The sequence below is a fragment of the Puntigrus tetrazona genome, chromosome 5 (assembly GCF_018831695.1).
Source record: "Puntigrus tetrazona isolate hp1 chromosome 5, ASM1883169v1, whole genome shotgun sequence".
Taxonomy (NCBI): Eukaryota; Metazoa; Chordata; class Actinopteri; order Cypriniformes; family Cyprinidae; genus Puntigrus; species Puntigrus tetrazona.
Genome location: NC_056703.1, coordinates 18,985,261 through 19,013,092, shown reverse-complemented (window position 1 = coordinate 19,013,092; position 27,832 = coordinate 18,985,261). Strand labels below are relative to the sequence as shown.

Sequence of the window (27,832 nt, the reverse complement as noted above, 5' to 3'; positions counted from 1 at the left end):
GCTGCGTTTACATGACTTCTCACGCAGCTATAAATGCAGCATTGTGACTGAACCACTGTGTCACGAAAAAGAATGCTTTTGCGATCGCCTGTATTTCCTTCTTTGTGTGCTGCAAGGCGTTTGCTCTGGGTAGATGCGCTAACGATGCGTTCCTGTAACATATCCAGATGCACACTTTAACAAGCCAACGGAAAGCGGGTTACTGCGTTTACATGCTGAGCGAAATTGCAGTGAGAGGCAAAAAAACTACTCTTCTGACCGTTTTATGCTTACGCCACTTATGACATTAAAAGAAAACGGGTTACTGTGTTTACATGATAAAGTGCGTTTTCAGCGTATTAAGAATAATCGGCTTAAGAATGCGCATGTAAACACGCTCATTGTTGATGTTTTAGTGGCTAGTGCAAATACCAATGTAAACACACTGAGACTGCATTTAAAAATAATCACGGATAACCGATTCTGAATATTAACATCTTAAATTGAAGAATGACTTTTGCCTATTTACTTCTACATTTCATGCATGTGTTAATAGGAAACACTGTACACAAATTTTCACATACTGTATGTGAAAATAATCATATACATAGGTTACAATGCATTTCTAATCATACAATCATACAACATATAAAAATGTAAGCCTACACGTTATTTTTCAAACAGAGCCTGAAATCGAGTACCAATTTGTAACCTCTTCAAATATTTCTCTCACTGTAAAGTCTTTAATTTGTTCTGAAAGAAGCTCCTCCACAATCCAAAATTACTACAGCGTTCTTTTTTCATTGTGTAACCAGTCAGCCCACGTACCTCCGGCTGTTCACGAGAGCCTCCAACTCTTTAGATTTGAATGCAGCGGTCCTGAGGATGGACTCTGGGATTTCAGCCAGACGTGCTACATTTAGCCCATAGCTCCTGGCGGCTGCTCCTTCAATCAGCTGATAGAGAAATGTGATGAACTCTGGCTGCACCTCCTCCTCTAGAAACGAGAGCAAAGCAGTTATTAAACATTCAGAAAGCGCCATGTATGTATCAAAGTAATGATCAGAGGATGATTCAATGTAAAAAGAACTAAAGTTTCAAGAAAAGAATTTCTGAAAACAAGAGTCATGATGATCGTGATAATCTGTATTAAATAATATAGTTTTATGCTAATATTGTAAAATAATGCTTTAACGGACTACTGTAAAATTTGATGAATTGATGAAGTATTTTAGCCATCATACTGGGATAAGAGAAAGCATTTTAACATACAAAAAACGAAACATATTACCTTGAAGTATAAAGTGTAAGAGCACAAGACCATAGTGTGAAATCTGTGAATAAGCAATGTGATGGCATAATAACTGGAGAATTTTTTTTTTTTGTCTGAGAAAAGGTATTTCATCAATGATGGCCATTAGAAGGTCATCAAGTTATGTTGAGAACTTTTTCCATAAATGACACTTCTTCGAACTCAGATGAAGTCATTTCTTGTGTCATGGTGTGACAGTAATGGCACAACTATTATTACCCTGATTTGTGAATATTTCTTCTAATATTTCTCATAAATTCTGTCCCGAAAAACTGGTCGAGGGAGAGTGAACCTAGCTGAATTCTGATTATCAGCACTCTGGATGCGATTTCCACATGAATTTCAATGACGGTAGGTGAAACAGCACAGCACAGTACAATGAGAGACTGAAGAGGAAAGACTACTTATGCAATAGGATTACTGCCATACACGCGCTAGTTGTTAAGTAACCACTACCTGGGTCTTGTAACAGTGTTACAAGGATTTAAGTTTCTAGAATTCTCTTTCTTCCTGGAAAAAGTAATTTTATACCACAGAACTCCAGAAGGCCTGACTCTGATTGGTCGACTGATGTTTCCAAGCCATCAATTTAGCATTAAATTAGTTCGAATTCCAACTTATAGTCACATTTGTTTATTTAAAGTAGCTTTTAACCAATCAGAGTACTAGCCAAAATAGTTTCTACCACAGGAGAAGAAGCAGACTTGAGCTTTCTAAACAGGATGCTTAATTTTGAACCTTAAAAAAAACTTGAGCTTTAAAAATTTCCACTCAGGGTTCTTGTCTTTTGCAGTCCTGTGCGTTCTTCAACACTACGTAAGAGCCAACATGATCTATCGACCCGTCACTGACAACTCATTTACAGATCAAGCAATGTACTACACAACTTATTACCAAATCAATTTTACACATGAAAGCAGAGAAAATATTGACTGACTGATTCAACCATTTCCAGTTTCTTAAATATCAAACAGATATTTGAAAATGATGTTTGAAAACAAATTTCACATTGATGGTCTCATCTCCTTCAAAAGGTAATATTCAAGATGAAAATAAATGTATTTGCCTTTATGTCATTCCAAAACAATAAGTACTTCAAAACACAAATAAAAAAATAAAGTAAAACCTTAATTTGTATTTTAACGATTAACCAAATTCTAATGATTTTGAAAAGAGGGTAAGTAAATGCTGAAAGAATGTTCATTATTGGCATGCCAGAAGATAAAATGGGCATGAAACTATCAAAAAATGAAATCCAGTCAATGAAAAGAGGGGCATAGAGCATGCACAATTAAATTTGGCATTCAACACGCATGTAAAAGTCACATTTGCTATTCTACAACTTAAATGAAAGGTTTTACAGAAAAAAACATCACAAATCACATCAAAAACTCTTATTTGGTTAAGTACTCTGTTCTATTCGACTGTATTAATAATCAAGCATTGTACAGACAATAGGTGGACTGACCAACAGAAGATCTAAGAAAGTGTGCCGCACTCCTTGATCACTCAAGCAGCATAAGGTCAGTGCAAAGATGAGTAAGTGATCCATGAAATCCCGAATGACTCAGCTGACATACAACAGCAAAGGAACTGCTTCAGAGGCTATCAAAACCAGCATATTCCAAGACAATGCACTCCTCAGTCCTTACTACCGCTTTGTGTGCACTGAAGAAATCAACTCCCTGATCCAGACACTAATGGCTTTTGCAGATGACATTAAGATGAAGATAATAAACGTGCACGGTTCATTATCAAGAACGGCAAGATTGAGTGTATATACAGCCCAACTCAAGAAGCTGATGTAATGTGAGCCATACACACCATCAGAAGTGCTCTCTGGCTCATTCAGCAGGAAAGCCATGTGGTAGTTCCCCACATGCTGCGGATACAAGTGCTCCAGCTCACACAATGGAGGGTAGTGGGTCACAAACAACGTCGTACACTTCACCTGCGGAAACACAAAGAGAAGAAAAAATAATGCAACTTCGCACATTCGCACATCAATTAAAAGACGACGCCGTACTGAAAGCATTTTTAACTATGTTGGTAATTGAAGCAATAAGCCCTAAGAAGCCGTGGTTTACAGTGAATTTCTAACAGCTAAGAGGCGTTGTGAAATTTACTGTAAACCACAGCTTTACAGGGCTTATTGCTTTTATAAAAACGTTTTTGCCATATGTTGCAAGGTTTCACGAAAAAATACAATTTAGCTAATAAAACATAACGATAATAATAAAAACATTAGGTATATTCTGATTGACAGGGTCCCTACGCACTGTCCCCTACTCCCAAGCACGGGTTAGCGCTCATTCGGAATGCCCTGCAAAGACACATTAAATACATATTGAAATATGTATGCAATGAATATAGTCAATATGTTTGTTTAGACTATTCCAGGTTGTGACTTGTGTGCTTTATTTCCCTCACGCAGCAGCCTCATTAACTCTGTTGATGTAATGTTAAACAAAGTAAAATAAAACATTTTCACAGAACTGTTTTTCGGCAGTTTTAATTAGTTTTACCTATTGATCCATAATATGCAAATGTAACTCATCACCATTCATAATACTCTAGTTCAGACCTGGGCAAACTACGGCCCGCGGGCCACATCCGGCCCTTTGTACGTTGGTTTCCGGCCCGCGCGAGGTCAAATATAATTACCATAAATTAAACAATTTTTAAAAACTTTTATTTTGAAAAGCGTTACGTCACTAATTAAACGAACGTATGCACGTAAGTGGGTGACGGTTAACAACTACAAATGATACAAGCCGGTTAACCCTCAAGATATCGGCTCACGCTAAGAAAAGAAAAGTTGACAAAGAATGCCGTATTTTTAACAAAAAATGGACTGTCAAATATGTCTGTACAGAAGTTAAAGGTAAAGCAGTGTGCTTAATTTGTGGTACACCGATTGCTGTGTTTAAAGAGTATAATTTGAATCGCCATTACACGACCAAGCATGAAGATAAATACAAAAATCTGTCCGATGAAGAGCGTGCAAGGGAGTCTGATGCATTGCTTGCAAAACTACAAACCCAACAGGAATTTTTAAAAAAAAAAATTTTTTTTTAAAAAGTAAGTCGTTTTCCGATGGAGAGTTTCTTAAGGAATGTTTATTGGACTCTGCTGCGCTGATATGCCCGGAGAAAAGGGGCGCATTTGAGAGCGTTTCACTCTCCTGACGCACTGTAACGAGGCGGATAGAGGACATCACTGGAAACTTAGAGCTTCAGCTGAGGAACAGAGCGTCTGATTTGACTTTTTTTCTCTGGCTTTGGACGAGAGCTGCGATGTACGTGACACCGCCCAGCTCCTCATTTTCTTACGTGGAATAACTTCAGACTTTCAAATCACTGAGGAGTTGGCAGCCATGCAGTCAATAAAAGGCACAACTACTGGTAATGATTTATTTAGAGAGGTAAATGCATGTTTGAAATGGGACAAGCTTGCAGGTGTGACAACACCAGATCCAGAGTTTTGTCCAAATCTGACAGGGAAAAATGTTGGACTTTTGAGAAGAGAATGCAGGATAAAGTCACAGAAATTAACCCTGTTCAGAAAATTTTGCATTGTATCATACATCGGGAAGTGTTGTGTAAGACAGTGTTAAAAATGAAACATGTAGTTGATGCTGTCAGTAAAACAGTTAACTTCATCAGAGCAAGGGCTTTAAATCACAATTTCTTGCATTGTTGGAGGAAAATTAACAAGTTAAAAATAAATTGCACTGATTCAAAAATGATTTTGTTTTCTTTTTTAACCTATACACCATAATTTCACATAACCTAATTTAAATATTTACAAAGTGTGTTCCTCTTCTGATTATCAGTACCAGTTATTCAAAATATTTAATTTAGAGCATTTTACAATGAAAAAAAGTTGGTGGCCCTCGACGCAATTCTAGTTTCTCATGTGGCCCCTGATAGAAATTAATTGCCCACCCCTGCTCTAGTTTGTATAATGATAACATTGCAAGCACTCTGCTCTATCGTTAGTTCTGACTGGTGACGTGGTGCGCAAAAATAGTGGGGTGATTTTCCACTTCCTGTGAAGTGATGTATCGATGTTTTACTTATTCCCTAAGCTGTTTGCAGTGCCCTTCAAACTGAACGGTTACTTAAGATGTCAGAATATCATGTGAAGTCCACTTCGCAGTCCACTTATGTTCAAATGGAACGCACCAATTGTTCTTCTGCCAAACAAGGTAGTTCCTAAGAAACGGTTGTGGTTGCAACAAAGTGGTTGCCGAGCAACAAACAGACATAAACAAAAGGTGTACGTTTGTAGACGAGTATTAAAACATGGTGTGTGGAAAAAAAAATTCATTTTACGTTAACAGCCAAAAAACAAACAAACAAACAAATAAATAAATAAACCAACAGCTCGACGCGGTCTACAGTGAATATGACAAAGCGACCGCTGCAAATCAATTCGTCTCAGTACTAGGGTTGTGAGATATTGGGGAAAAAAATAAAATGGCAATATTTACACTTGTACATGGAATGCTTCAACCTGCAGTTGCAAATGCATACGTAATGTTTTGATATTTTAAACATGAAATGTTGAATACTGGTATTTGAAATTATTTACAAAACGGAAAGATCCTTTAATGTGAAATTAAAACCTCCAGTAGGCGTCACGATTTAATAAGATTGAAGCGAATCATTAAAATTGTTGATTCATTTAGGTTCGAAACTGTCGTTTTGTTTCAGAGACGCAAAACAGTATTGTGGCTCTGTTTGGAATATTTTTGTTAGTGAATAAGAGCAAAAAACAGACAATATGGTGTCTAAAACTTAATTCTTAGATATTGACTTTATTGTTTCATAAACTTAATTTAGCAGTGTTTGTAGAGTAATGCACAATAGCTCAACCAATCAGAATCAAGGACCGGACGCATCCATTTTATAACAAACAGCTGACATCAGCTGCATTTTTTCCATACTATGAACATCAATGGCTACCATCAACCTTCCTCAAAGTAAGTTGATGGATTTCGTCAATAATGCCAATTTTCTTTCATGAAAATTCAAAGCCAGGCTGAACATTTATTCAGTAATGAATAACTTTCATTCACTAATTAAGAACATTCATTACAAATCAGCGCCAATTATAATCAAAACTCAGTATAACATATTTACCAATAATATAGATTTGGTTACTCAGCATCCTGCTTCCATATGACTGCTTGTCAGAGCGAGACATCCTTGAGCCAGATGCACAAACCACGCAAACAGCAACCACCCCCTCACTCGCCATTAAAGAACATTATCAGCGGCCCGGCAGACCACGTGTGCATCTGTGTGCATCGCATTACCACCTCACCAATGCACATTTCATTCCACAGGACGGACGTGTTCATTTCCCCACTTATTGATACGTATGGGTTTTTTTATCAGGCTCAGAGAAGGCACTGAACTGAATACGAGATGAACGAGAGATAGGCAGACAGAGCACCGAAGCAGAAAAAGAGGAATGTGATTTTTTTTTTAATTGTAATTTTTCTGTAAAGAAATCACAAGGAGTTCACATTTATTAGAACTCATTAGAAGTCGGTTATGGAGACTTTTAAAGGAAAGGCTACTAACTTGCCCAGTACCATCAAACACAACCAGCAATCTCTGGGAAAACACAGAATGAGCATGGTCAGCAAGTTTAAAAAAAATAGACTTGAAGTGTAAAAAATTAGGGTGAATACGTGTCGCATTGCTTCTACACAAAGTCATGTTAGCGCCAATATTCATGCTTGATGTGAAAAGGCGATTAAATGAAAAATTATAATTAATTTTCAGCGTGGAGTCCAGTCCATAATAATTATACTGGCCAAAAATTGCTTACTAAAAAGAAAATATTATCTGATCAATAGGTAAAACAACCAAATAAAAGGGTGCATCGATTACATGATGTTTAGGGACAAATATAATCTTTAGCACAAAGTTGTGATTAAAAATCTCTAATTTACTTTAAATGTAACTTTTTTAAATATCTCGTGCTTTTGAGCCTTCAATTATTTGATAAAAATACAGTAAAAAGGGAGTATTGTTAAACATCATTTCATATAAACATTTGGTTTCTGTTTAATATATTGTAATATATGATATACTCTATTACTCCAGTCTTCAGAACTGTAGTGATATAGTAGTGTAAGAAGTGCTGAGTAAACGTAAAATTAAATACAGTTACTAGTTTTACTAGTTATGTCCACACTACAGCTACATTTTTTATTCTCAATTCACCTTTCTGAATTACTGTTCAGTTATTTTTGTGGTATATACGCATTCTGAAGTACATACAGAAGCAAACTAGTTGTTAATGATGCATTAAAATCACTTTGTGTGCCAAGCCCAAATGACAAACCCAAAAACACTTAATAATTGCTTCAATAACCCTTCAAGAGCGCACTCTGCAAAGCAGCCTTCCAAAGAAAGATAAAACTGATAAAACGATCATGATAATATCATCGTGCTGTAATTTTCCTCAATAAAATGATAAGAGTTTGATAAATGTTTGAAATAATGGTTAATGCACAATAAATGGAATGAAACAGTGCTTTCTCAGCTCGGCTTCAAGTTCAAACGGCATCGCGGCACGAGCTTAATAGAGCAGATGCATTTTTTCTTTGTAAAGTCTTGGTCACAAGAGGACTAAACAGCACTTGAATTCAGCTAAGAGTTCAGCGAATGATTCTGTGATTGAACATGGTAAACATTTAGTGATCTAAATGTATGCTGCTATGGAAATTTTATTTCCTAAAAAATTTAGGAAATAACCTTTTTGTACTAAATTTATATTGTAATTTATATTATAAATGTATTGTGATATCGACTGATCTGAAAAATTGTATTGTGGTTATTTTTTTGCCCATATCACCCTACCTCCAAACATAACAGAAAATACAAAAGGTTCTGTTGATGGTAGCTCAGATAAAATTTCCATTGTAACTTTGATCAGAAACGGTAAGATCCTCAAACTTTACAGTTATTACAAATCCAGAAGTGATCCTCTTCCCGAAACATAAAACTCTCGAGACCGCATGTTTGACTTTTTAGCTAAATAATGTATTTGTCCATATGAAAGTCATGTGATGTTTAATATGCAGCCGTGTGAAACAGAACCTCAAAACGAAATAAAAACCGAGGACAAAACCACAGTTTTCAAGGGCAGGTTAACGCACAACTACAGGAAAAGCCTTTATTTTACATTCAGTGCGAAGCTCCGAATGACATCACGTCGTCTTTAGCCCACCTCATCGCTTGTTCAACTCTCAAATCTCTCAAGTTGGAAATGCTCTCTGTAAATACCGAGGAGTGACTCTGCCTGCCTCTCGCATGTGCTCCAAGTGCTTTGCTATGGCAACCAGCGCTGCTCCACTACCTATTGCCCACAGAAGAAAGTTCTGCGTCAAGGCTGCTCACAATGCATCATTCAAAAGGTGTTACACAACAAACGTATTTACATTCTTAAATACAGCGCAGGTGAACCAGTGAGCCTTGTTGCCATGGCGATGTGCAGACACTCTCTGCAAGATGCTGCCGGGGCACATGTATGCACTATAAAGGCAAACAGGGATGGACAAAAAGCTATTCTAGTGTGAAAGGGGGAATTTCAATATGAAGCGCACACTTGAACAAACAGCGAAGCGCTTTATTTTTGAACCTCTGTGAGTGCTCAGTGTCACAACTCCAGCTGTGCAGCGCGAGTCTGAGCATATAATGCGCATGATATTCTAAGTGGGTCCTAGCATATTATTTGACTATATTTGTATATTTTCTGAAGAAAATGGTGGTGCTTGCCCATAAATCTCAACAGCACCTTGTTAGGATGTTGGTAAACAGTTACTAAGTTGTTCATTAAAATGTTCAATAAAAACAAAAAAAGATGTTTAATAAAAAGAAAAAAAAAACTTAAAACTTTGAAATATTTTACTTTACATGTAATGAATCTAAAATAAATAGGTTTTCCAGAGTATTCGATTTTTTTTTTTTTTTTTAGATGTACTGGTGGATTTTAATGCATTGCTATAAAATTGCTATAATAAATGGAGGCTTGTGTTGTGGGATTTTGTTTTAAAGAAATTCGATTTTTGCATTACATTTAACAAAAGTGACATCAAATACAGTTACGTTGTAACAATGTTTTTAATAAATGCTGTTCCTAAAACACATTGTCACAAAAATATTAAGTAACATAACTTTCTTGAATATAATAATAATCTAATCTAATAATGTGATGTAATGTAATCTAAATTTTATCTAATCTAATAATCTGCATGATAAAAAGATTTCTGAAGGAAAGGGTTGCTGAAAATGGTTGGAATCTCAGGAATGTGTTATATTTTAAAGAAATATTAAAATTGAAAACAAGCTGATTTTAATATTTCACAATATTACTGTTTTACAGTAATAATACAGTGTGAAATGAGCAAAAGAGGCTTCTTCCAAAAAAATACAAAATAAAAATTATATATTATAACAAAAACAAAAACTAAAACTTATTAAAAAAACTAAATAAAAAAACAATACATTTTGTAACTAAAAACTATATATATAAAAATAAAAAATGCATGTTAAAAATGTATAGAAAAGTGACAATATAGCATAATAAATAAAAATCTGAACAACTGAATTAAGACAAAAATACTCTTTGTTAAACTCTGCATGAAACACCTGAGTAGATAATGATGCTCGCCTTAAAAGGACCACCATGTATTTAAACACAGTCATTTTGTTTTCCATAATAAATCACCAGCTTTGAAAAAAACGGCTCGTGCCAATTGCATGAGCAACGTGCATCAGATGGTCAGTGAATAGCCCATTGCTGTGCCGTCTGACACTGTGTCCCCACCAGGCTAGACGCACGTTTCCAGTGACTAATTTGTCTCACCTCACTAAAAGCGAACACGTACCATGACACGGCACAATCACACCCAATCAGAACATATTTGATGCTTAATATACTGCTATGTAGGGCTTTCATTCAAGTAAAATGACTTGAACTGTAGATCATTTAGGCTTTGTTGCATAGTTATGAGAGGATAAAAGCGACATGAAAAGGTAAGAGGAAAATGACCCATTGAAACAAACAGTTAAGCTAAATAATAGCTGCAAAAATAACAAATAATAATAATAACAACAACAACAACAACAACAACATTATATATGTCTGTTACCATATTCCTGTATTTAAAGAACTTCCTTTTTGACCATTCAACGAACGGAAAACTGTTACCCCTTCTGTAAGGACAAGCACCCTTTAATAAAAATCTCTGAGTAAGAGAGAAAAAGAATAGGAAAACGGGAACGATATGAAAACCATCTGAGAAGAAGAAGACAAACGCAACAAGGCCTTGGCTATGCTGTATCACAGCTGAGTTGTGGCAAACAAGCCCATCCATGTGCCAATAAATAAATAACTCCAGCCTGAGGCAGTATCAGTACAAGAGACCTGTGGTGGGAGAAAGAGAGCAATATAGAAAAAGAAAGAGTGATAGATCTTGCACCTGAGCCAATGTCATAGAGACACACAACATTATGCAATACCCAGTGGAGCCCACCCTCTGACAGCCCAAACACCAGCACAGCATCTAAAGTGACTTTTACCTTCAATATGAGCAACTACAGCCAACAACCAACTAATTAGCACTTTTAATTTGCCACACACAGGATATGATTGCCAATTTCACTAGCATCCATCTCTTTTAACTTGGCAGCAAACTTTGGTGTTCACATTGGTGTGAACCGTGAAGTGACTTATATACTGACAGTCAGTCGCTGCTAAATTTATACCTGCGGAGGATGCTGTAGATAAGACAAAAACCAATGTAGTATAAACAGTACAATAAATATTTTGTTAATTTAAAGCGAAAGTTTGAAATTCCAGCACGTTTGTTTCACAAAACCCTCAATTATGTACTTTGAGTTAAAAACTGAAATTTGAAAAACTTTCATCAGCCACTGGTCGAACACGGTCCCATGCCAAAACTCAATGTTGGAGTATCAGACTGCTCAGGACAGTCAAACAAAACAACGTTTGCAACATTTTCATTTTAGCAAAATCAACCTATAACTGGTTAAATTTAGAAAAAAACATTTTTACACACAAAGCAGCTCCAAACGTGTGTCTCACAGGAGAAAAACAAGGAGACTCGATTTACTGTGTCCCAAAGGATGGACTGGTGTGAGCTATTTTTTCTGTGTCTGGGGGTGATAAGGGTCCCTTGAGACTAGCATATCCCTTGATGCTTTGCTTTGGAGTATAAACCATTAAGTCTTGCTACCCAGTTCTACAGCATTTTGACCCTGTTGCAGTTGGAAGAAAAACATTTGTAATTTCTGTCACAATGGCACCTACTATGACATGCTGCAGCTCAAACTTTTTTTCTTTTTTTTTTTTAATGCTGCCAGATGCCAGAGAACTGTTATTAAAACTGTGAATGCTTTAATGAAGTTTACACTTCCAATGAAGGCATCATTTTGGCTCTTGTAATTCCAGTCTGTGACTCATCTGAGTTTTTCTTTTAGCAGAGGAATATACCGCTGATGGTAAACACAGCTGTCCAATCAGAATGTCATTTTAACACGTCTAATGTGTTCGTTCTCCTGTGAGTCTAAGTAGTCTTTGCCTGTCAAATTTGCAAGTTCTCAAAGAACACCGGAGATGCAAAATATTCCTTGAATACCACAGAAGTGAAAACCTTCTATTTAGGGTCCTCTCAAGAGTCACGATTTTGCATTTTAGTTTGGAGTGAGAAAAGAAATCAGAAAATAAAGGCAAGAATATGATCCTCAACACAAGAAAACACAAGATTTTAGACTTTTTTCAGAGTTCACTTTTAACACATTTGACAATTAATAAATGCTACATTCCTACGTAAAGAAAAATAAATGTATTTGACCAACTACTTTGTAACTGCATTTTACATGTGAACTGACCAATTTATCAACTTATATTTATTTCCTTTTGGGGTTTTTATGTCTTCTCTCTGGAAATACGCTAGACCTCTCCAATCATTTATTCCATTTTAAAGTTGACCCTCCACAGTTGACTACAAGCATTCATTTATAAATGTAATGATCAAATCTCAAAATCCAAAACAACTAAATGAATGGAACCAAGTTTATCCTGCTGGAAGTAGTCATTACAAGATGAGTACACTGGTCATAAAAGATGAACATACCAGCAACAATACTCAAGTAGGCTGTGGAGTTTAAAACAATGGAAGAAGCCAAAGCGTGTCAAGAAAGCACTAGCAGCAGCTGTCTGAACTATTGATTAAAAGGCAGGATGGATCCATTCTTTCAGTCTTTCTGTTAAATTCTGACCCTACCATCCAAATTTTGCAGCAGAAATTAGGACTCATCACACCAGGCAACCTTTTCCCAAACTTCTATTGTCCAAATTTGTTGAGCACATGTAAATTGTAGCATCAGTTTCCTGTTCTTAGCTGACACAAGAGGCACCTAGTGTGGTTTTCTGCCGCAAGGTATGTTTGTTCAGAGATGCTCTTCTGGATGCCATGGTTGTAATAAGTGTTTATTTGATATACTGTCGCCTTTCTATCAATTCAAACCAATTTAGCCGTTCTCCTATGACCTCTAGCATCAACAATGCATTTTCGGCCATAGAACTACCACATTCTTTGTTTTCTTTCTCTTTTTCTCTGTAAACCTAGTCGTTCGTGAATCCCAGCAGATCAGCAGTTTATACTCCAGCCTGTCCGCTAGCAACAACCATGCCTCATTCAAAGTCACTTAAATCATGTTTTTCTGCCATTCTGGAGCTAATTTTGAGCTTGAGAAGAGCATCTTGACCATGTCTAGTTGCTGTGACATATTTTAATGAACAAGCAGTTGAAAAGGTGTTCCTAAAAAAGTGGCTGGTAAGCGTATATAAAACTGAACGCTTATTTTACACAATATTTTGCAGATTTTAGAACTGACTCAAGGCTCTCAAGAGATATTCTCCAAAAAACGCTGATATTCTCAAAATGGCTAAAGAACGGTGGATTAGTGGGCTTGGCTTGCCACACAACATTAGGGTTAAGGATTTGGGAGCTGGGTTCAATCCAAAGTAGCAGAGACCTAAGAAATGTAGAATTACTGGAATCACAGTACTCTATTTAGACTGAAACAGGGCACATAACCACAGGATACAACACAGGGAATCTCCCTCCAATAATTGTCCTACAAATCATTCTGGATGAATCGTGTTACTATATGGCATGTTGTAATCTGGCATGAAAACATGTCAGAATCACAGCCTTCATCTTTAGGTAGGTTATATTTGCCAAGCAAGGCCTCCAAGTCTTTCGATCTCACTTACATCTCTGATGAAGGACTCTAGGGTAGCATAAGCGATGGCGATGCCGTCGTGAGTGCTGGTGCCTCGACCGAGCTCATCCAGGATGACCAGGGAACGGGAGGTGGCACGAGCCAAAATATCAGATGCTTCGACAAGCTCCTCCATAAAGGTGCTTCTTCCCCTTGAGATGTTGTCAGATGCTCCCATTCTGTCAGAACCAAAAATTTAATTAAACAAGCATTATGTTGGTAAAAAATTAAAATGCATCACTCTCACGTTGTAAGACTTTTCTTCTTCTGTGGAACACAAACAAGTAACTTATATATGGCAGTTAATCATATCAATACAATTACAACGGATGGGCCTTTAAACTTCAAAAAAAGATAAAAAGCACCAGAAAAGTGTCATCAGAGTCATCCATATAAATCAAGAACTATGTGTGGACAATGCTCAATTTTGACAATTTTAGTTGCATTTTATTATACTAAAAGTCCAGAATATTCTGCCCTTAGTGTTATAAACACAAAATAAAGCCATATAGGTTTACAATGACATGAGAGCAAGTGGATGACAGATTTTTAACTCTGATCAAACCATTAGGGTTTTAAGTTACAAACAGCATTTGTAACTGTAGAGTTATAAAGGTTCTTCAGTGACAGTATTTAGGCTCATTACAAAGACTTGAGTCACAATTAAGAATGATAAAACCAATTCTTAACCATGAAAGGCAGAGGAAAGGGACCTACAAATACTCGTAAAATGCATTACTGGTGTGACTATGCAGTGTTTAAGTAAAATAAAAAACTGATTTGGCTGCTGATAACATTTTCAAAGCTATAAAAGGTCACTACCATCAAATATGAACACCACACAAATATCGAATGGCTTAGGCAAACACAGCACCTCATTATTTCATAAGTTGCTGAGAGTGCAGGAAAAAGCAGACGTTGTTGAACAATCATGATGTAGAAGTGAACAAACCTCTGGGGTATATTTGTACTGCAGGAGTTCTCTTTTTTCTTTTTCCGATGGTTAGCAGAAAAGCAAAATGTAAAGTCTCCCTAATTCAGACCAATTGCAATAGCATTAAGCAAGATATGAGCCAAATAATGTGCTGGCCATTACAGGTCATGTACATAATCCCCACAACACAGAATTATTCTTTGTTACCAGCTAATCTGAAAATCATTCCCATTATCCTGGTAAGGGGCTTCATCCTACTTTTAAATTGAATAAAATGCCACAGACAAGCTTTAGCTGGACTAATAGTGCAGCTATTGGCCGGGCTCGAGAGGGAACACAGATGGTATATGTAGCTTTGCTGTGAAACACATTAACAAACTGCCACTTTCATTCTATTTGTTGCTTTTGTCTCTAAATGTTTTCTTGTATTTTAACCTCCGAACAGTTTGACTACAGGCATTTCATTTTCATGTTTCTGTCAGCAGATTTCTCCCAGGAAGCTGCACGACCACATTTCCATTTTAAAGGGGTCATTTGATGTTACACAAAATAATGTTCTTTTTAGCATTCGGTGTAATGCAATGCGTTTATGTGGTTTAAGGTGCAAAAAACAAATGATTTTCCACATATTGAACATAATTGTTTCTCCTATAAGCCCCGTTTTCTGAAAAAATCTGTTTCTTTCTGGTCAATTTGTACAAAGCTCATCGTTCTAAAAAAAAAAAAAGCGAGGTGTGCTTTGATTGGCCAGCTATCCAGCGCACTGTGATTGCCAGAATACCTCAAGCATCTGCTGGAAATGTTACTCTCCTTACCATAACAAGATGCCATGTCCCAGTCCTATGACAAAAACAATAAAACACATTACAAACAAGACATTTGTTAAATCCAGTGGGGACATAACTGACTATCATGACTTAGTCCTGTGCTTTAATGTGTCCCGTTTGTAATCGAGAAACGACAAACAACAAAACAACAAGCACTAATGTTACTCTTCACTGCTCAAAACTTGCATTTGAATAGTAAGTAGCAGGTTCTTTTAATAAGAAAATGCAACTTAGTTAAAGGTTTTGAGTCAGAAGCACCTGACTGTCCTTGCAGAGCTAGAATTTCTCAACTTTATAGCGCAGTTAGCATAGACTGCTCCAAGAAAATAGTTCTCTGTAAATGTGCTTAACACACTCTAATATGAACTGTTCTTGTAAATACAACTTAGCCACTGATTTCTAGTCCTCTTTTGGAAGCAGAGACAAAGTAGTTTCACTTTCACAATAATACACAGTCTCCTGAAAATGGCACCCTTAACAACACTACAGCCAGAATAACTGCGCCACCTTCTTTCTTTGCATAAATATTTGGGTGGTGTAAGAAAATTACCCCACTCTGTGATGTAGAAAAGTGGGGGCGTGTTTGTACGAGTCGTTTTAAAAGGTTGACAGGTCATAACCTTAAGAATTGCATTAATGGCAATCATACTGTTTATATCAAATGTGTTTTACTAGCATAGTTATTAACAGTCATCTTTTTCAGATTTAGTTTTTATTGAAATGATACTCTAAATAAACACTGTCAACAGGTGGTAATAAATGTCTTTATATCATCATTCATTCATTCATTCATTCAGGAATCAAGTAGCTCAGTTTATGAACAGGCTATTGAATCACTGGATTCGTTCAAAATGCAGATTCATTCAGTAATTGAACAATTCTGATGTGGCTTTAAAGGAAATATTTTCTCAGCAAAACGGACAATATTGTGTTTAAAATTTAACATAACATTAACTGGGCTTACTTTCTAAATTGTATAAAATCATTTGAACTCGTTATTCGTGATAAAACAGCGCTCGTGCAATTGATGATGTACAATCCATAAAGATCCCGTCAGACGTTTCTGCAGTGAATCAGTCTGGCTGCCATAACAGCAATTTTGGGCTGAACACAGAAATAAACACAATAAAAGGTCAGACAGTACTATGAAACTCAAAAATATTTAAATATTTCAAACAAAAATATATTTAGAAATATTTTGTTTTCATTACAAAAGATTGACTTTTTCCACTTTAAAAGGTTTCATTCAAGGCTTTATGTTTCTTTTTTCTTTTTTAGAATAGCACTTAACTTCTTGTTTCTATCGCAACCAAAACAAAGAGGGGGAAAAGAGCCTCCAAACCTTAAGTGCTATTCAATAAAAAAAACCCAAAAGACTCACACAGATGTTCAGGACTATGCAGACTTCTGCGGTTTAGATAGCCATTATGGGCATGTCACTACAAATGAGATGAAAAAGCATTCTTCTTCTGTGTCTGAATAGTTGCAGCACAATGCTTTCATGAAAGCCAGAAATAAATAATAAAAGTGAGAATTTTGACAAAACTCAGGCAGTGTGACAAATGAAAGCTTTAAACAAAGTAATTTTAAGCATTCCATACATTATAATTCCTAATAACGTTAATCTTAAATAATATGAGGCTGGACGCATCAATGGACTGCAAAAACGCCCTTTAAATCCGTCTTAGATGGATACAGCATGGCGTGTACTTTTCAAAAGATATTTAATGTCAGCTCCCCAACAATAGTTAGAGTGTGTCACAAATCTTTGTCACATGAAAAGCCAGAATCTAATCAAAGCAGCTGCAAAGGCTTTTGACTCTGCTTAGGATATGGTCCCACTACGCAAATGTGATAACCATTCAATGTTTCCGCTTCACCAGAGTGCAGTATAGGCCATTGAACGCTGCAGGCTTAATTGGCCGCTGTTTAAACCTCTTGACCTGTTAACTGGAACAAACCAAAACAACTCTAGGGAGTGAAGGCAATTATCTTCTGATGTGAATAGTGCCAGGACTAGGTTAATTAACAAGGCAGCACTTCACTGTTAGTGGTATGTACAGATTTAGACTGACAGTGTCACACACACAAAAAAAAAAAAAAAGCATACAGCATTCAACATCACATCCCTTTTCTGATGAATGGTCTTGCAGTGGTGCTTTAAAATCTTTAGGGGTAGATCGCAAAAAAATAAAAAATAAAAATCACTCGGCCGATGTAAAGTACTTTGTATCTCATCAAAATAAAAGTGCATGCTGGCTGCTAGGAATATTTACCAATTACCTACAAAATAATTAATTCTGCATTATTACTTGTCTTAAATGAAACATTAGATCTCATTAGATTTTAGTAATTATTAGTAAACCGCTGTGGATGTTTGTTGATGTTGGTAGCCTAATGACTATCACAGTCAGCAAAAATAAACCACCCCTACAACGGTAAACAATGCTAATAAATCACATCAAAATGAAAGACTAAAGCACAAGGGTTTGGAAGATCACTTGGGTTTTAAGAAATAAGACCGAGACAGGTTTAGTTAATATACTTGACAAGAATCTAGATATTTCATTTGAATTTATGAAGGAGGTGAAACACCACTGAATAAATTTCTGTGACAGTGAAGCTTAAAAAGACCAAAGGAAACAGACAGGCCATTTTTTATGTTTTCAAAACACATTACAGCATGTTAGTAGATTACCACTGACGCAAGAAATATCCATAAATTCCTTTTACGAATAAAGCTTGGTTTTGATGTGCAAATATATTTGTTTTGATTTAGTTCTTTTTCTCTATCACAAAAGAGAAAATTGTCTACTAAATGCCCGTGAAGATTCAAGTCAAACAAAATGCAATAAAACAATTTTAATTTAAACTGAAAAAACTGAAAAAACAAACAAACTTTAAATTAGGTTTACAGCACTCAAAGCTTAAAATAAAAAAAAATAAAAAAACATTAATTTTTATTAAAAAATTAAATGCAACAAAACCAGTGCACATTATAATTATTACATTTTTATTTTAAAAAGGGAGAGGATGTTCACCATTAAAAACCTAACCAACAGTAATGCCATGATTGCAAAAAGTGCAAAGTGAATTATGACTCAATTATGTTTTGTTTTTTTGGCATGTACTTAACACAGCAAAACTGTATTAAAATTAAAAATCTGTTTTCATTCTCATCGTTCGTTGCCTGGCAAAAAACGTTATTTCTTTCGGAGGCTGAAAATCTATTATTTCTCTGCTCTTCAAAAATCAAGCGTGAGATGTGGCATAAGGTCTGAATAGGTTTGACTCACACTCCTGCATCTGTAATCTGTGGTTACCGGGGTTATGTGAAAAGACTAGTGGGCATGGTTTCAATTCTGGACCATTCAAGCACAAACTCTGAAGTCTGCTCAGCCCCTGAAGTGTTGTCATGGTCACTAAAGTTCAGCTTTGTGCTGTCATACATAACTTCCTCTCTAATGGCCAGAAAACAAAAGAAACAGTATCTCAGTGAGGGCTGATTTTTCTACAGGTTTAAGACGACGGATGGATTCCAAAGATTTGGTTCATTTGGAGAATGACACATCTACTTGTCTCAGTAATTACTGCATTATGGCAGATCAGATAAGGCTGCGATAAATCTCCTATTAAAGTGATCTTTGTTCTAATGGAAAGAATGTGAAAAAACAGAACAAGAATAGTAGAGAATTTCTTCTCACCAGAAGATAATATGAAATGAAAAGTATATGGGTTATACTCATAGCGAGGGCTTTTACAACTACAATAATATTTCTCAGCCATTGTTTATAGGCCACTGAAAAGAACATAGTGGACGTTACCTGACATATATGCCATCTACAATGCCCACTGAAGCCGCTCTGGCAGGAACAAAGGATCCCAGCTGTGCCATGATTGTCACCAGAGCAACCTGTCGGATGTAAGAGCTCTTGCCACCCATGTTGGGCCCAGTGATGATCATGGCTCGCTTGCCATCCCCCTGAAGACAGGAAATAGGTAATCAGATTAAGATTTGCCCAAGACTACATTAAAAATTCTCATGGCGGAGCAGAGGTCAAGTAGATGTAGATGTAAATGTTCTGGCTGACTGCTAGAGTGTCAGAGATAAAGACAGAATCAGGGAAGGAGCACAAAAGTCAATCATCTGGACAGAAAACGCTGAGGAAACACAGCTCAGTTATTATGAAAGAGTATGACAAGCAGAAATCAATTTATAATGAAACATATAAGGTCAGAGACAAGAGAATAGACACACTGCTGTTCAAAAACTGTTGGGTCAGTAAGATTGTATTTTGATTTAAATGAATACTTTTAATCAGAAACGATGCATTAAAAGTGACGTGATTAAAAAGTGATTAAAAGTGTTACAGATTTCCATTTCATATAAATTCTGGGGTTTTTTTTTACTTTCTAATAATCAAAAAATCATATATATTAAAACAAAACAAATTTACTATTTCCACAAAAGTAATAATGTTTCATAAGCACCAAATCAGCATATTAGAATAACTTCTGAAAAATCATGTGACACTAAAGACTGGTGAAATGGTGCCGAAAATTCAGCTGTACCATCAAAGAACAAAGAATGAAAACAGCTATTTACAATAACATTTCACAATATTACCACATTTTGGTACAGCCTTGCAGCCTTGGAGAGCATAAGGGACTTCTTTCAAAAACAAACATTAAAGACAATTCCTGAACAGCAGAATGTACTCCTAAAATACACAAAAATGGGTATAACTACCTCCAAAAATGTTTAACTTGTTTGACATTTTATTATTTAATCGTTTTTCATGAAAATAGTAGAGTATAAGTATAAGTGATTTTTCATTTACAAAATAAAAAGGTTCTTATATTAAAAATTAGTACGTTGCTATTCAGTAGTTCAAGTATTTGGACACTCCAGGAACATCTAAAATGTATAAATACTATCTCAGTAAAAAAAAAAAAAAAAAAAAAAAAAAAAAAAAAAAAAAAATCAAGTAGCATTTTTTTTAAGAAAGACATTAAAAAAATATATAATTTCTGGTAGTCAAAGGGATAATATTAATCGTCCTTTGTGAATGTGAGAGCAACTGACATACATGCAGTAAAAATCCCATTGCCACCATTTGGTTAAAAGCCACTGCATCATTTGTTTGCAGATGCCAAAAGGGTATTTTGTCATAGTTCACAAAAGACATTCGGACATTTTAAACATTTTACCGTCTGTTGAAGGGTTTTTTAAAAAAAATGTCTGAGCGAATAAGCATGTGACAAGTAATGTGAAGAGAAATATGGTGACCCAGCAAGACGGCTTCATTATTAAAGCCTGACTCACACGTTGAATGGAAGCCCAGTGATTGGGTGGGTGGGAGAAGAGAAAGGGAGAAAAAGAAGTTACAAAGGTATTAAAAAACATATGCAAATCGCGATGGCAGAGTGGGTGGCCGATACAAAAGGTTTGGCTGCTGGTTCAATAGCATTTTCTTACAGGTGAAGTAAAAAGGATTACCCTGTAGTGAAAGACAACCGCATAGCCTTTGACTTGAAGACTTGAAGATTCCCTCACCATTAATACTGGAATGATAATCAAGTTTCATTAAATCTCAAAGATCTATAGGCCCCGACGGCATTATATGGAACGGAGTTGTTAATGAGAATGTGGAAGGACGGATATTAATATAGCTCATGAATATGGGTCTAAATTAAAGTGTGCAATTTCCACACTACTATGAAACCGAATAGGGGAGTGAATCATTATTTTGAGATGGGCTTTCAATGAATCAGTTTATCCCATTCACAAAAACAGGTATGAATGAACCAGACTGATCCGGTGAACAGCGGTTAACAACTCACTGCAGGGACTGCAGATTTAGATTTATCACACTAAACTATCAGAGATAGGGATGGACCAATAATAAAATACATTTTCTTCTAAATATAGAAAACAAAACCCCACTAACTAAAGTGAATTTAAGTATATATATGTGAATTTAAGCATCACAACATTAAAATGTACAGTATATAATGCACATGTATAAAAATGCATAAAAACTGAATATTGATTTTAACATTTTACTAATTTATTTAAATTACAAAATTGAATAAAGATCACGCTGTGTAAAGCATCAAACAGACTTTACAAAATGTAGCTTAAGCAAGAAATATTTTTTATCAAATTTACATTTTCTTTTGGACCACGAGGGGTAAATGATGACAAAATTGTAATTTTTTGTGCGTGAACTTTAAGTTTAAAAATTAATTTTATAAGTATTTATTCATTCAATAAAATTGCTGATTCATTCAGGAGTGAAGTAAATGGTTCTTTATAAATGGTCCATTGAATCATTAGGCTCATCACCATCAAACCGATCGGTGTGTGACACCAAAGTACAGCGAGAGCAACACTGCATCCTTTTTCAAACCGCTCTCGAGGTCCTTTAAATGTCATACACTGTCATGCCTATGGACAGTGGTTCAACAAGCCAAATGATTCACCCAATTCATTCAAAATGCTGCTGTGTGTCGCTCGGAAAAACTGCTCTGCTTTGTCTTTACTTTTTAGACAACATTACATCTAAAATAACAATTACTTTCTGAACTGTTGTATGAGATCAGCTTATCACTTGCACTCGTGTGATATCTCACTCAGCTTATCGCTTGTGTGATATTGCTTAACTAGACTAAAAACTCCAACAGGCATTTTGACCTCACATCTTGAATTTTAGGGACAATCTTACCACGTTCTCTAGGCCATAGTTGTTCTCCTGCCTCATTTTTGTCACTCACACACTCACACACACACGAGGGTAAATCCTCATTGTGAGTCAACTAATCAATTGAAAAAACAGTATTTTAAAAAACTGTCACCTGTAAGTGAGTGTCATTGGGGACATATTGATCCTCATCTCCCATCAACGAGGTAATGACCGGATGCTTGCCTGCTGTGATCAAAATCTGACTTTTATCTTCATGAACCTCTGGCCTACGCTCAGGACATGCGAAAAAAAGACACCATTAAAATAGAGCATTCACAATTAGAAACAACAAAATTCAAGAATGAATTCGCCAACATAAAGTTTTGCGAACACCATATTGGCACGACACCTTACATATAAGAGTTGGAAATGATGGTATCAGCTCAACACACTTTTGAAAAGTCCAGAGGGAGAGGATAAGCTCTGGTGCACTGCAGAACAGGCGGGAGGGGGAGGCGGTAAGGAGCAGAGGGGGAGTAGTTGGCGGAAACCTCTGCTTTCAAAGTCAAATCCACTCCCCCACACAGACTGTCAGAGGGATATGGAGTGGGCTCTATACTGCATGGGGGTGGGATTCATCCTACTGTTGGACTCAATTCGGGCCAGGGAGAGACGGAGATGTGGGGGCTCCAGGGTCCCCTTACTCTCGTTCGTCTATGAAAGCTTATGTAAGATGCTTTATGCGCATCTCACCGAACACAAAAGAGAAACAGAGCTTCTTTGTAGATGCTCAGAAATGATTGATTTTATTGCACTTTTGTGCACCAAAAAAAGCTTCAAGACTGGGAAAAGTCCCTACAATCGCTCCCAGAACCGAACGCATCTGACTTTTTAATGTTCAAAAGGAATAGAAGACTAAAGTCAGGCCTTAGGAACAAAGCATAGTGTATTCAGTCTGACGAACTAGGTAATCTATGAGAGAATCTGCACGCTTGTGCAATATGACAGATGACAGGAAGTCAGCAGAGAACATAGGAATTAAAAGCCAACTTCATTACCACACCTGCAGTAATTATTTTCTTTAGCAACCTGAGCCAATGAGAAGAGGCAGTCCATGGTTGCTAGGTGACACACTGCTTTCCTCAGGATGTAGTAATGGTCCCCAAATAGCCTGCACATGGCAAAAAAGAGAGAAGGCTATTGAGAAAGAGAAAAAGAACGATGCCAGGTCGGAAAGTGACGGGGATAAAACGCGTTTTGCATGATTAATTTACTTCCTGATTTCAAAGTCTATACTGAAACAAATCGCAAAAAGCATCTCAACCAATCAATCAACAGGGCTTCAATTAAAAACTATTTTTGTCATGTTTCAAAGGTACATACTGAAGGAAGTTGATCCACTCGTGATTACAGTCAATAACCAGCTGCTCTCGTAGTTGCTGCAGACGCCGATGTTTCTCTACAATGAATGGGGTGTGATAGCGGCCCACAACCTTAGTGCTGGGTATGAAAAGCAGACATTTCACATTGGTTTGTACCCACATTATTTGATAAGCTATTTCCAGCGAACCTGCCACAAATCATTAGCTTCTATATCTAAATAACTCCAAAAATTAAGTGCAGTCAACAGTAAAAATTTTTGCATTACTAAACAGTGTGTGCATGATTATGGTAAAACATTTAAATATTATGATAACAAACACCAGTTTGCAATATCAAGCAGTACTAGGTTTTTGTCCAGCTAAATTAACTGTAAGCATCTAACAGCAGAAGCCTTTGAGTTGCAATTTTAGGGATCAAGCAAAATTGACAACAATGGTACCCACCTGTTGATTTTGACCCAGTCTGCTGGGACTATAGATGACATATTGTTCTTTACTTCAATGAGAAACTGCAAAAAAAGAGACAGTTGTTAAATCTTTGTAGACTATGTGTAAACCTTTGGTCATCATCCAGACTTGAACAGAATTGTTAACCCCATTAAAAGAAAAATTTGTCAGCATTTACTCGCCCTCATGTAATTTACAAAACTGTCTTTTGTTGTTGTTGTTGTGGAACATACATTCAAATATCGTGTCGAACATATTTGTCAAATATTTTGACAGATGACTTTTTTCTATATTTATACAACAGAAGTCAAATGGCTTCAAAGATCCAAACCTTCTAAATATATTCATTTGTTTTCCACAGAAGAAATAAAATCCTACTGGCCTAATGATAAAGTGAACTAGTCTGTTTACTGACACACGTCCTGATTTTGCTGAGTTACATATATACATACACTCTCTAAAATAATAGAACAGCAGTGGTGTACATAAAGAAGCATCTATTTCTTAGCATCTTCTTTCACATATGTGTGTGTGTGTGTGTGTGTGTGTGTATATATATATATATATATATATATATATATATATATATATATATATATATATATATATATATATATATATATATATATATACACACATACACATTAGATGCTTATTTATATACATTATATGCTATTATATCAGAGAGTTTTCCCCCACACCAGTATATTATTATAATTTATGTAATTCATATAAACCTGCCCATATATGATATGCAAAAATGTGGCATGTAATTGTCTGTGAGTCATACTGTCTCTTTTTGTATCTCCTCTTGGCCAGAATAAGATGCCAAGTGGACCAGACTTTATGCTGATAGCCAAAGTCATAACTATGTTAGACTCAGTTAGAGATGGTGGGAGAAAGAAGGATGGCCAGATTCTACACTCTGCAGAGAAAAACTGTTGTGTATTCATGAGAGAACGGCTACAGTGAGCAGATGGGAGAAACAGATGTGGCGCTGCACACAAACTTCAACATTTCAGACCCTGTCCTTGTAGTTGGCATCTTCCAATAAGGTAGAATTCAACAGTTTATCTACAACAGAATAAAATTTGCTAAATTGTTTTTTTTCAGGTTCAATGTATATGTCCAATGTAGAATAGGCAGCAATGAGGTCTATTTCTAAACAAGTAACGTCACATAACTGGAGAAAACTCATATGATATCTTGGTGTTCGAAAAATGCATTACTTGTGTCCAAACCAGAGTCTGTGGGTTCCAAAGAGAAAAAAGAACATGCTATCTAAGTTACATTTATTTTAATTGAAACACAATTTGCAGTGGGAAAAACAAATAATTGTTTTATTATTATACACATATTTTTAGGCACTTGATAGACATCCCATTTTTTAAATTAAAACAACTTAAGGTAAAGGGTAAAGGGTTGACAATTTGTGCAGTTTTGATAAGAACAACAAGTCACCGGTGCCTTTAAGGCAAAATAAAGTGCAGCATATTTGTGAAAAATACCAATAGCTTGTTAACACACCTTTGGTTCTCAGTTTTCAAAACTCATTGATAAGAAGATGCTTATTACCTGCTGGCCAGACACTGTGGTGTAGTCCAAAGAAGGGTTTTTTAACACAAGGCGAACCTCTCGCTGATGCTCCATTATGTCTGATAGGACACTCTGGATTTCCTCTTTTCTGTTTTGGATCACTGGGAAGTCAGTCAGATCCACAAACATCTCTGTCTTATTACCTGTCCTAAAAGAGTAAGTTTGAGAGATATTTTACCAGATAAATAAAGCAATTTTTCAACAATATGAAAAAATATCTTATAATATACATTGTCTTGCGAAAGTATTCATACCATTTTTTGTTTGTTACATATACATTTTTGTTTTGATGGCATATCCAAGTTTGTAAGGAGAATTTATTCATTATTTATTATTAGCATCATTCGGAACAGAAGGGTCTACTTTTATTTGTGTGCAAAATAAACACAATTTGAAATTTTATTAAATATGTATAAAATAAAGAAAACAAACATGATGCAATTTCTGCCTTGTCTTAAACAGGCGCGCTCTACAAAAATTTAACTGAACATCAGGGAAAAAGACACGATAAATACCATAAAAAGCTTCAAATTATAGCTTAACGAAAAAAAAAAAAACACAAACAAAACTCTTTCATTATAATCTTAATCCGTAAAGCTGACTTCTTTCTAAAGGTGAATCTATGAGGATCTTTGCAATGTAGCATGCAATTAAATGCAGAACTCTTAGGCTGCTGACGGCACCTATCTGTTGTTGCTGTCAAGTCACACCTCTGTGAAAGAGTTCAGAAAAAAATTCTGCTTCACTGACGGGTAACAGAAGCATGTAGTCTTCATGAACCTTAATAGAAGAAGTCTGAAAGAAGCAGGACTCTTCCCAGATCTAGCCTCCTGGCCAAACTGAGCGACTGATGGCCTTTGGTTAGAGTGGTGACCAAGAACCTGAAGGTCACTCTAGTTGAGCTCCACGATCATATGTGGCGATAAAAGAAAGACAAACATCACTGCCAACACATCAATTTGGGTTTTATGGCAGTGTGGCAAGGCTAGATCCTCTACTCAGTTAACACACATGAAAACACACTTGGAATTTGCAAAAAAAAAAAAAAAAAAAAAAAAAAAGCACCCAAAGGACCCTCGATCTCTGAGAAACAAGATTCTAAGCATCATGTTTGAAGGAAACCAGCTCTGCTCATCACCTGCATATAGTACCATCCTCAAATTAAAGTGTGCTGGTAGCAGCCTCACGCTGCGGGGTTGCTTTTCAGCAGCAGAAACTGAGGTACTCATCATAGTAGAAGGAAAAATATAAGCAAAATACAGATAGCCTTAAAGAAAGCCAGTTCAGAGCATTTAGAAACTCAGAATGTTCACCATCTAACAGGGCAATGACCCTGAGCATCAGAGTACGTGAGCGGAGTGTGGAGTGGAGTCGTGTAATTTTGAATGGAGCGAGGAGCGGATTTTTTTTAAAAGTCGGAGCATCGTGGTTTTCCCTCGCTCCAAGAGTGCTCCAGCACTGGTCCATCACGAGTATAATTCATGCCAATGACTCATAATATAACTGCATATTTAGCAAGAATTTACAAGTTAAACTTATTTAACTCACTTGATAGAAAAAGATCTCTCAAATCAGAAAAAATGTGAAAGCTATAATGACATGAGAAGGAAGTTGTACTTGTCCTTCTAAATAGGCTACTAAATATCTTCAGATGAAAGCATACGATTTAAACGGGTACAACACTTAATATTTATAATTATTTATATATTATATTAATATAACACATAATATTTGCTCTCTCAATAATGCATTTTAACAAGTATATAATCGTATGTGCTACTTCAATAAGCAGAAACCTGGGAGAAATACAGCAATCTGTAAATAAATAACTAATGAAAATGTAGGCTGTTGTTATTTTATTTTTTTAAATCACAAACAAAATTTGCACTTCAAAAAGTAAAAAAAAAATAATGCTGTCAATATTATTAGCTCGGCATGTGATAAAAGCAGTGATTATTAGATGTTCGGAGATGGGAAATTGTTGCCGTTCTACACAGCAAGAATGTGAATGTCCTTGAGTGGCCCAGCCACAGCCTGAACCCAATTACATATTTCTGGAGAAACCTGAACATGTGCATCTGCCCCCATCCAATCTGACAGAGCTTGAGAGGTGAGGAGAAGAGCGGCAGATTATTGACAAACCGCTGATGAGCAAAGCTTGTTGCATTAAACAAAAAAAAAGTAACTGTAAAGACGCTTCAGCTAAATATGTAGTTAAGGGTATGAATATTTATGCAATGTACTTCAGACTTGTTTCTTGCTGTACAGTTATGGAAAAAAAACAAAAACATTTAAAGCGGTTTAACATCAGGCAGCAACATAAAATGTGGGAAA

General features: G+C 36.0%; 1 protein-coding gene across 3 annotated transcripts in view; it reads right to left on the bottom strand.

Moving 5' to 3' along the window:
* Window positions 1-27,832, bottom strand: part of msh3 (mutS homolog 3 (E. coli)) — a 51,779-nt gene that overhangs the window by 1,008 nt on the left and 22,939 nt on the right. The window contains exons 15-23 of one of the 3 annotated variants that reach the window (XM_043240647.1): window positions 25,478-25,646; window positions 23,900-23,964; window positions 23,457-23,573; window positions 23,137-23,244; window positions 22,246-22,360; window positions 19,212-19,369; window positions 13,619-13,805; window positions 3,116-3,242; window positions 808-976 (exon numbers count right to left, since the gene is read on the bottom strand). In XM_043240647.1, coding sequence (XP_043096582.1) covers window positions 808-976; window positions 3,116-3,242; window positions 13,619-13,805; window positions 19,212-19,369; window positions 22,246-22,360; window positions 23,137-23,244; window positions 23,457-23,573; window positions 23,900-23,964; window positions 25,478-25,646 — 1,215 coding nt within the window. The other 2 variants (XR_006251073.1, XM_043240648.1) reach the window with 2 other exon arrangements.